Below are 11,322 nucleotides of genomic sequence, written 5' to 3'. Positions count from 1 at the left end.
GGAATAGGGATACTCACCTTGCTGGGGTATTAGTGATCATTAAAAAGTAGGTTAAAGTTGTTGGAAGGGTCTAGCAGCAACTCTCATGTGACAGATGTTTGATTTTTTATCAGTCATCCCTTTTTTCCCTTGCTGGTGAGAGGACTCTCATCCTAATCATTCCCTACTGTCAGAGAGTACCCATTGTAATTGTATTATTTGCCTGGCTGATACCATGATGTGGCCCAGCCCCAGTGAGACATCACCGGCCTCAGGCACTGCTGTGTGGTTGGGAAGGGTCAGCATTTACACAAGCTCTTGGTAAAACACAAGCACTTGTATGGAGTCTGTTTATGGGTAACTGTGTGAGGGCTGTTATGTGTCCATGGATCAAGGCCAGGAGAAAGGATAAGGTTTGGGGGCCATAAAGTGTGAATCCTGATTTTGCCATTTATGAGCTTTATGATCTTGTAAAAATCACTTCAGTTTTCTATGCCATTGCATTTCCTCATTTGTAAAATGGGAAAATAACCCTGATTTGAATTGGTGATGGTAGACCCCAGGGGCTGACACATGTTTTGGCAACTGGAGTGATAGAGGGCGAATCTCTCTATTGAACACCACACAGGGAACAAAACGTAAGACGTAATTTCAAATAAATGCTTCCTACATAAAGCAAACATGGGTTTTGTAATAAACAGCTATTTATTTTTTAAAATTCCCTTTATAAAAATAGAATATGTAACAAATACAAAACATAAGAGCAGAGAATCTGGCTGTCACCACACAGCCCATAGCTTATGCAGCAGAGGATGGGGTGTGGATTGCAGGGTGGGGGTCTCCTCCAGGGCCCTGGGGAGGTGGGGCTGAAAGGAAGGAGTGTTTATGTCCTTGTGATATGGAAGAGAGTGGGCCATCTGGAAATTCATGAGACAAGATTAAACCGAGTCCGTGCAAGTCGGCATGCGCTGGGGGGTCTGTGCCTTCTGCATGTGCAATTTATATTTGCGAGTTGTACATTATAAACACACAAACACCGGTGGGCAGGAGAAAATCATCCCTTCTGTCTTCAGGTGCTCCCGCGGGTCTTTCCCTTGGGCTAGTCCATGCCCAAGGCCCTCATGGCCTTTTTGGCATTCAGAAAGTTCTTCTTTTTCCTGGGAGGAACGTGTAGTGAGATCTCTGGCTCCTTTGGATTTCTGAATATAAAGAGCTTCTCTCCTGTGTTTAATATATCAATGGTTTCTGCCCCTACAATGGGTACAGGGGCCAGTTCGCCAATGGGCTCCAGTGACAGGTGTGGCCAACTTCCTTTTCCAGAGAATATCATCCTCTCTCTGAGAGGGAGACATGTCTTCTTTAATATGCTAAAGAAATAGCAAAAGATCAAATTCAATATTTTTGGCAATGTACCCTCTGGAGTGTTCTGAGTTCTCCAAGAGAATCCCTCCTTGGGTCCTGAATTCCCCAACCCAGTGCCATTTTAAGGAAAGGTTATTTTCCCCCTTGGTCACCAGATCGCTGTAAAATTAGCTGAAGCCTGTAACAGTGGTGCACTGTAGTCAACTCTTTCTGGCTCATGACCATTCCATTTTTAGGAGTTTTTTTGTTTTGTTTGAGATGGAGTTTCGCTCTTGTTGCCCAGCTGCAGTGCAATGGCGCAACCTCGGCTCACTGCAACCTCCGCCTCCCAGGTTCAAGTGATTCTCCTGCCTCAGCCTCCTGAGTAACTGGGACTACAGGCGCGTGTGACCATGGTCAGCTAATTTTTTTTAATAGAGATGGGGTTTCACCATGTTGGCCAGGATGGTCTTGGTCTCTTGACTTCATGATCCGCCCACCTTGGCCTCTCAAAGTGCTGGGATCACAGGCATGAGCCACCACACCCGGCCCATGTTCAGGAGTTTTGCGAGCCCACTGTCATCATATTGTTAGTGTGACATCAGATCAGCCATGGTGGGAATATTTACACCACGGAAATTGGCAAATGCTACAAATCAGAAACCACTGCCCCCTCCCCACCAGCCAATTGTTAAACATTTATGAGTACACCTATGAGCCTCACTCTAAAAGCAGGCTGATGAAACCTGGTTACAAAGCAACAGTTAGAAGTCAGGCAAAATGTGTTTGCCATAGAAGAGTGTGGCACACTTTGAGAATGTCCCATAAAACGGTTGCTGGAATCCTGGCCATGGGCAGTCCAACCCCTGACTCCCAGGCTGCTCTTGATAATGACCGTGACCACCAAGAGCTCTATACATCCTCAAAGCCACAGCACTCTCTCACTGCCCAAGCAGGGCAGGACAAGGCCATGTCACTGGGGATGCATCTGCTGCATGTCAATGGCAGGCTTGCTGACCCTCCCAGAAGGCATGTGGTAGATTCCACTCCATTGCCATCACCACTAATTACTGCCCTTGGAGCTACTAAGTCTGCACAAGGATTCAAACCCAGCTCTGTGTCTCCACCATAGGTCCATGGTGCCTCTAGGCAGAGCAAAGGCCCACAGAGTGAGCCAGGACAGTGGGACCATCATGTCTCTTGATCTGTATCCACTCCACTTCTATTAGTGCAGCCTAGGAATGTTCCTAATGGAATATTTTAGAGTTCTATAGAATGAATTTAATTTTCTTTTTCTAGGATTGCATGCACTTCTCTTGGCCAATATCCTGATCTAACTTATCTGAGACTATATTATGATAACCAGGCTACTAATGGTTCCAAGCGTTTTATCATGAATAATCTATGAAGCTTGGTCTCAGCACCTTCAACTGAGCTCTGAGAAATTGTGGAAGGGGCAGGACTGAGGTAGACATGTCCCTTGAACAGTCACTGTTTCTGGAGTACACACTGATATCACTGTTTAACCCCTTATGAATCTACCTGATGTTGCTTTTTGTTTCCACATCTTCTCTAGCTGGAATCACAGAAGACATTGGACAACGGTTTGCAGCAATTTAAAACCACTCTGCCCCTCACTTCCCTCTGCTCTGTAGGTGTGTGATAGCCACAGCCAAGGAAAAAGGCATTGGGGTGAAGGTAAAGAGCGCAAGACTGGAAGTTTAAGAAAATAAAGGGTGCAGTGAGGCAGCCCCAAATCTCATGGCCACTGTTTACCAGCTGTTGGCCTGGGGCCTCTTCTTCTGACCTCCCTGAGCTTCCATTTTATCATCCCCACTTTCTGGAAGGCTCAATGCAGCAAGACATGAAAGGGCTTTGTGAACAGTAGCTATAAGGAATTCTTCTAATTACATTCCATTAAAAATAGCCATTAGCTAAAATAAATACAGTAATGTAAATGTTAATAAATGTTGAGAACATTCTCTCACTGCTAGCCACAAGCTCATCTTCAGCTTCTAAACTCAGCCCACTGAATAAAGATTTGTGGTCTTCAGGGTCACAAATCTTTGTTTGCAGCAACCTCCTTTCCTTGTCACCTCCTGCCTCCCCAGCCTGGCCCACAGGCAGCTTATATCACCCCGTCCCCAGCCACATGAGCAGGTACCCATCATTACCTCTGCTTCCTCTTGCGGGCCCACAGCATTTTTTCTAATCCTCTGCTTATCAGATCTCCTCGCAGTTTGCTGTCTAAGGCTTGCCACCAGCTCTGGTGTTTCCTGCAGGCAAGAAGGGAGTCTTATAGTTTCAAAAATAGAATCTTTGGCCAGGCGCGGTGGCACATGCCTGTAATCCCAGCACTTTGGGAGGCCTAGGTGGGCAGATCACCTGAGGTCAGCAGTTCAAGACCAGCCTGGCCAACATGGTGAAACCCAGTCTCTACCAAAAAATACAAAAATTAGCAGGGCATGGTAGTGGGCACCTGTAATCCCAGCTACTCCAGAGGCTGAGGCAGGAAGAATCGCTTGAACCCAGGAGGCGGAGGTTGCAGTGAGCCAAGATCACACCATTGTACTCCAGCCTGGGCGAGAGCAAGACTCCATCTCAAAAAAAAAAAAAAAAAAAAAGAATAGAATCTTTAAGTGATGAGTAATCCTACCCATCTCTCAATGCCACCTTTGGTTGCCACTGGGACCCCCCATCCCCAGAGTGTTCACCATTTATTCTTTCACTCATTCACTGCACATCCATCAAACGCCTTCTGCAGCCTCATTAAGATGCAACCTCTGCCCTCAAGGGGCCAAGTCTAGGGGATCACAGACAGAAGGCTGACTGGGGTTGGGGGAGACATTTGAGCAAAGGGAGCCCTTGGGGCACTCACAAAGGAATGGGATCTGTGCGCTGACTTACATACTGGCTGCCTCCCTCACTGGGATTAATGCTCTATGCAGGCAGGGCTTTGTCTCTTACCCTCCACATAGCCCTAGTACCTAAGACAGAGGACACAGTGGGAGCTCCACAAGTGCTTTATGCATATACAAATACAGAAGTTCGGAAAGCACAGGGGAAGCCTGGAAGGTGGGCTAGGCAGGGAGCCCTAAAGCCATGAAGGTGCATGGTCTTAGACTGAAGGAGAGGGTGTTGGAGACTGTTGCCTGGGAGAGTGGGAGGTGTCAAGTCAAGCCAATAAAGGATGTGCTAGACTCATTCCCCTGCCTTGGCGGCTCACACCTGCCCAGCTGGTGGTGGAGATGGAGCCTTTCCTACACTGGGCCAGGCAGGCTCTCTCCCAGGAGTCTAACTCCTGGAGCAGAGAAGGGCGGTCCTCTGAAGGCAGCACCCCAGAGAGGACGCCCCGAGTGCTTCCCTGGCCCTGCCCTTCCTGGGGCGTGAACACTGGCTCTTTCCTGGATTCTGACATGCCCCTCAATACACCCCATTCTTGCTTGGATTAATGATTCAGTTCCCATTGCTTGAAACCCAAGACTCATAACTGATGTAATGGCCGGATGCCAGCTGCTGGGGACACAAGAGTAGTGTACGCCCTGCCCTCAGAGATTGGGTTAGTGGCCTGGGACTCCGGAGTCATCCAGGCTGCCTGGCCATGAGGCTGGGCAAAGAAAGGCCATGCTCATGCCCATGGTGATACTGACCTCAAGCCCTCCTGCCTCATCCCAGCTTGGCCTGTCCATCTCTCCCCACTGGCCTCCCAAACGAAGCTGGCTGAACGGGAAGCACCAGAAACAAGGTCCACAGGGGCGGTAGGCAGGCGAAAGTGGCCTCCCTGCAGCCACACACGTTCCCACTGCAGAGTCACCTTGACTACTTGCCACCCGCATGTCCGCGCAGGCAGGCAAGCAGCGCACTGGGAAAACCAGGCTGTGAAACCTGGTTTTATTTTTAATATTATTAGTAATAGTAACACGATTGGCTCCTAATATTCCATGGAGGAGCGTAGCATAGAGCATGTAACTGTCATCCTGTCACTGGACATTCAGTTTGACAGAAGTGGCCTCCCTCTGGCTCCCTCTTGTTCCTCTGACCAGCCCACACCCAGCCCTCTGACCACGCCCACAACAAGACCCCTGACCCCCTAACACCCAGCCAGCCCTCTAACCAGCCTACACTCGGCCCTCTGACCTCAGCCCCCTGACCATGGCCAAACCCAGCCCTCTGACCTCAGCCCACAACCAGGCCTCTGACCATTTCCACACCCAGCCCTCTGACCTCAGCCCACACCCAGCCCCCTAACCGTTTCCACACCTAGCCCCCTAACCGTTTCCACACCTAGCCCTCTGAGCAGACTACACCCAGCCCTCTGACCTCACCCACATCCAGCCCTCTCACCTCAGCCCACAACAAGCCCTCTGACCTCAGTCCACAGCCAGCCCTCTGACCATGCCCACACCCAGCCCTCTGACCACACCCACACCCAGCCCTCTGACCACGCCCACACCCAGCCCTCTGACCACACCCACACCCAGCCCTCTGACCACACCCACACCCAGCCCTCTGACCACACCCACACCCAGCCCTCTGACCACGCCCACACCCAGCCCTCTGACCAAGCCCACACCCAGCCCTCTGACCTCAGCCCACACCCAGCCCCCTAACCGTTTCCACACCTAGCCCCCTAACCGTTTCCACACCTAGCCCTCTGAGGAGACTACACCCAGCCCTTTGACCTCACCCACATCCAGCCCTCTCACCTCAGCCCACAACAAGCCCTCTGACCTCAGTCCACAGCCAGCCCTCTGACCACGCCCACACCCAGCCCTCTGACCACACCCACACCCAGCCCTCTGACCACGCCCACACCCAGCCCTCTGACCAAGCCCACACCCAGCCCTCTGACCACACCCACACCCAGCCCTCTGACTGAGGTCCACATCCCACTTCCTGACTACGCTGGGCCCCAAGGCCACTAGGAAGGCTCTTCGACCCTGTGGCCTCCTGCCCACACCCGCAGCTGTTGTTCCCTCTTCCCCACTCTCCCCCTCACCCTGGTCAGACTCTATTCACCCTCAGCAGCGCCTCTTGGCTTTTTGGGTCAGATACTCTGATAAAAAGTATCTCTGATAACGAAAACATTACCCCTTTTCTCAGGACAAATGCTATCTACACAGTCACAACGGTTCAGCAGGCTCTCGGGCTCCCGGATGCCCTCCTGGCCTCCTCTGCATCCTTGCTGAGGCTGTGAGCTCTGCAGCCTCGTGCTCAATGTTTTCATCCTGGCCACGGCTTTCCTTGCAGCCTCATTCCCCACCTACTCCATCCTCAAGGGGCACTGCTGGCTGCCCCCCAAACCCACCTTACTCCACACCCCTTCCTGCCTTTCCCCATAAAGAGCCTTTACTGACCAAATTCACACCTGGGGCCCCATCCTAAAGGAGACTGTCTATGCAGAGTTACCCATAATTAAGGAAAAAATGGGCCCAAACTGAATGTCAAGTGACAGGATGACAGTTACATGCTCTATGCTACACCCCTTAGCATGAGGAGCCAGTAATAATAATATCCACCTATGCCACATGTCAATAACATTGAAAGAATAAAATTTAAATTAATAACACTAGCAGAAAATATAATCTAAGTAATGGGATAAGAATTATATAGGGGGATGTTTGCATGAGCGTTAAAAGGTAAGGAGCAAAATCGCTTCTGCTATAAGATTCTGAAATGCAGAATGTAGCAAGGCTGTATCCACAGCGTGCTCACTCCATACACGACACACGAATACACATATTTACATGCACAACACACTCACACATTTACGTACCAGCATACAAACACATGCTCCCACACTTGCAGACACACACTCATAAAACCCAGCAGAGAAACACATTCTGGAGGAAGAAATGTAACGGGATGCTAGCAGTCATTTTTCCAGGTGGTCAAACCATGGATATTTCTTCCTCTTCCTCTTTTTATGCATTTTTTTTACATTTTCTTTAATGGGCGTGCATGAAATATTTATGGCTCTGGGTAAACTTATTTTCTCAAGATTCTATTTAAAAAATAAATTGGTGACAAAATTAGAAAGTATGGACAAAATACATGGGTCTCCCATGACCTTGAGGACTCATGGGGACCCTTCTGGACAAGGACATACCCCAGGAGGCAGCCCCCCCATGGCACTCACCTCCGCCTGCCCACGTCAGCCTGCTCCGCTCCACCATCGCTCTCAGCTGCATGGTCCACATGTCTCTCGGTGGCCAAATCCAGCAGGGCCAGCAGCTGAGGCTGTGAGGCTGTGGGCAGTACCACACTCAGGAGCCGGCGAAGCGTGGCCCCGGGCACCACGGCCATCCTCGCCAGGTATGATGCCAGTCTCAGCTCCTACAGGAAACAATGGAGGGAGCTCAGACCCTCACTGCCTCTCAACTTGAACCATCATTTTTAATTTATCACATTCTGTCCTAGAATGATAAATATTTTAGTAGCTTAGTCTGGAAAACATGTTCCCGAACTTTCAGAGCTGCCAAAAAAACCCATTTGGTCAGCAATCTTGGCTCCCCAGAACGCTTCTAAAGCCTCCGTCCATCCTGTCCAACTGCTCTCAAGTCACTGGGGCAGTACCCAAATCCCCACAGCAAAAGCCCTGCAGCAGGGCGATTCAAAATGAATGTCCTTTCTCCTCCTCCTCACATTCTGTGAAGCCATTAAGCACCAGGCGAGCAGTGCAGGCTCTGGAAACAACAGAAGCGTCCCTAAACCAGTGGGCGATTAAAGACACTGTGCTATACCCATGCCACAGGATACCACTCTGCAGTCAGAAGAAAGAACTGGAAGGATCCCAGGGGCATCATGCCGAGTGGAAACAGCCAGTCTCCAAAGGTCACGTGCTGCGTGATTCCATGCATGTAACCACCTGGGCATGATGAGACTTGGAGCTGGAGAGCGGCAGTGGATGCCAGGGGTGGGGCAGGGGAGGTGGGTGTGGCCTTAAAGGGGCAGCCCAGGGTGGCCTTTGTGGTGGTTGACAGCTCTGTGTCTTGATGGTGGTGCTGCTGGTTACATGAATGTACATAGGATAAAATGACAGAGAACTATACGTACATTTTATATCAATGTCAACTTCCTGGTTCTGATGCTGTCTGACAGGCACCATTGGGGAAAATTGAGTGAAACTCTCTGAAACTCTACACCAGCTTTGTAACTTCTTGTGAATCTAAAACAATTTCAAAATTAAAAGTTTTGGCCAGGCATGGGGGCTCACATCTGTAATCCCAGCACTTTGGATAGCTGGAGAGGAAAACAGGCCCAAGCACAGAGCTATCGGGTGCCCAAAGGCCATGAGAAGGAGCAGTGTCCAGCAAGGGGCTTGCGCAGGGGCAGCCAGGGGTGGGAGGGAACGAGTCCAGGTGCCGGAACCAAGGAGAGAAGGTGCTCAGAAGGGTGTGCTGGGGGTTCAGAGACCACAGAGAGGTCAGGAGAAACAAAGACAGGGACTCGACCCCTTGGAAACGGGGTCACTATGACCTCGGTAAGTGCTTTCAGTGAAGGCACGAGGAAAGGTGCTGCTCCAAATACCAAAGCTCCTTCCATGTCCTGATGCTCCCCATCCATGGCCTCCCTCCACTGTCACACTGAGATACTCGTTCTTCCCTGACCGTCCTGCTCGCCCAGGCCGCTGAGCCCTTACCCATGAGCGTCCTTCAGCCTAGAGTATATTTCTCCCAAGCTACTCTCTGTCTCTCTCCAGCGCATTCTTTTGGACTCTACATGAGTCTTCCCTGACCCCATCTTCTGGGTCAGGTGTCCCTCCTCTGATCTCGCATTGATTTTAACCAACTCTGCTGTAACTGTCCCATTTCTAGTGTGCCTCTGGAACTAGGCTCTTAGGATGAAGTCAGTGACACATGCTTCTCTGTCCCCAGCACTTAACCCCGTTCCTGGAACAGAGAGAGTTACCAACAGACATTTGTTGGATACAAGATGGATAAACAGTGACTTCATAAACACCCTGCAGATTCACTTCTTCCTGAGGCAGGGTCTAAACCTTTATAGCTGGGATCCCACCAGTCAATGGGGACAGGCCAGCTCATTGTCACAGCCCTTCCAGCTCCAGTGGTCCCTGATCAGTAATCCTCCAGACAAGTCAATTCACCAGGTCAAGTCTTACTAAAATTGGTGACACAAAAAGCATTCACATGGGTCAAGAGCTTTGAATCTGATGCCACCATCTACAGACAGAAACAGACCACAAAGGGTGAAAAAGGGAACACTTTCACACTGCTGGCGGGAATGTAAACTAGTTCAACTACTATGGAAAACGGTATGGAGGTTCCTTAAAGAACTAAAAGGAGAACTACCATTCAATCCAGCAATCCCACTGCTGGGTATATATCCAAGGAAAAGAAGTTATTATATGAAAAAGACACACGGACATGCATGTTTATAGCAGCACGATTCACAACTGCAAAAATATGGAACCAACCTAAGTGCCCATCAGCCAACAAGTGGATAAAGAAAACGTGTTATATATACACCATGGAATACTACTCAGCCATAACATGGAATGAAATAATGGCCTTTGCAGCAACTTGGATGGAGCTAGAGGCCATTATTCTAAGTGAAGTAACTCAGGAATGGAAAACCATATATTGTATGTTCTCACTTATGAGCAGGAGCTAAGCTATGAGGATGCAAAGGCCTAAGAATGATATAATGGACTTTGGGGACTCAGGAGGAAGAATGAGGGGGGATGAAGGATAAAAGACTACACATTGGGCTGGGTGCAATGGCTCACACCTGTAATCCCAGCACTTTGGGAAGCTGAGGTGGGTGGACTGCCTGAGGTCAGGAGTTTGAGACCAGTCTGGCCAAGGTGGTGAAACCCTGTCTCTACTAAAAATACAAAAAAATTAGCCAGGCGTGGTAGCATGTATCTGTAATCCCAGCTACTCGGGAGGCTGAGGCAGGGGAATCGCTTGAACCAGAGAGATGGAGGTTGCAGTGAGCTGAGATCGCGCCACTGCACTCCAGCCTGGGTGACAGAGCGAGACTCCATCACAAAAAAAAAAAAAAAAAAAGACTATACATTGGTACAATGTACACTGCTCAGGTGGTGGGTGCACCAAAATCTCAGAAATCACCAATGAAGAACTTAACCATGTAACCAAAAACCACCTGTCTCCAATTAAAATATTAAAAAAAATTAAAGAAATGGTCCATAAAGCAACACAGGGACACAGCTCCCTAGGCAGAGGAGAGTGACAGAGAGGCCCAGAGTGGCCAGTGGACAGCCTCTCTCCCCACTTCCTCCCCGCTCCTCTCCACAGGATGAAGGAGCAGCAAGAGGAGGAAGGACAAAGAGAGAAATGGAGGACTGAGCTTCCCTGATGATTCTTTTCTCTGGTACAAAAAGAAAATGGCAAAATATGGGGCTTCCTCCAGACTGGATGTGGTGGTTCATTTTATGTGTCCATTTGGCTGGGCCACTGTGCCCAGATGTTCAGTTAAGCATTCCTCTTGTTGTTTCTGTGGGGGTGTTTTGGGATGAGATTAACATGTAAATTGGTAGACTCTGAGGGAAGTCGATGGCCTGCCATAATGTGGCTGGCCTCAGCCATTAGCTGAAGGCCTGGAGAGAACAAGAAGGCTGAGCAGAAGATAATCATTTCAGCAGATGGCCTTGGAATTCAAATTGCAACTCCTTCCTGAGTCTCCAGCCTGCAGGCCAACCCTGCAGAATTTGGACTCACCAGCCTCCACAATCACGGGAGCCAATTCCTTCAATAAATCTCTTTCTCTACAGAGACGCATCCTATCAGTTCTGTTTCTCTGGGGGACTCTTATTAATACACAGGAACTGGGAAGAAAGAAATTCAGCTGAGTAGATATTATTGGGCAGACTATACAAAGCACCAAGTTGGGGACAGAGAAAAACAACAAGCCTACCTGGCCCCTGCTGCCCAGAGCTTCCGGTCTGGCAGTATTTTTTCTGCATAGAGCCAATTCTTCAGCAGAGTGCTATTGTTTGAACATTTGTGTCTCTTCCAA

The 11,322-nt window shown here is 49.5% G+C and overlaps 1 protein-coding gene across 8 annotated transcripts in view; it reads right to left on the bottom strand.

The window, feature by feature from the left end:
* Positions 1-661: 661 nt before the first annotated feature.
* Positions 662-11,322, bottom strand: part of EVC2 (EvC ciliary complex subunit 2) — a 155,338-nt gene continuing 144,677 nt past the window's right edge. For 7 of the 8 annotated variants that reach the window (XM_063663512.1, XM_054484771.2, XM_063663515.1 and 4 more), the window contains 3 exons: positions 7,460-7,656; positions 3,495-3,596; positions 662-1,346 (listed from right to left, as the gene is read on the bottom strand). In XM_063663512.1, coding sequence (XP_063519582.1) covers positions 1,079-1,346; positions 3,495-3,596; positions 7,460-7,656 — 567 coding nt within the window. In that variant the 3' untranslated portion in view covers positions 662-1,078. Of the gene's footprint in view, positions 1,347-3,494; positions 3,597-7,459; positions 7,657-11,322 lie in introns of those variants that run through there. The other variant, XM_063663519.1, reaches the window with a different exon arrangement.

Source organism: Pongo pygmaeus, chromosome 3, assembly GCF_028885625.2.
Source record: "Pongo pygmaeus isolate AG05252 chromosome 3, NHGRI_mPonPyg2-v2.0_pri, whole genome shotgun sequence".
Taxonomy (NCBI): Eukaryota; Metazoa; Chordata; class Mammalia; order Primates; family Hominidae; genus Pongo; species Pongo pygmaeus.
This window is presented reverse-complemented; position numbering and strand designations above follow the sequence as displayed.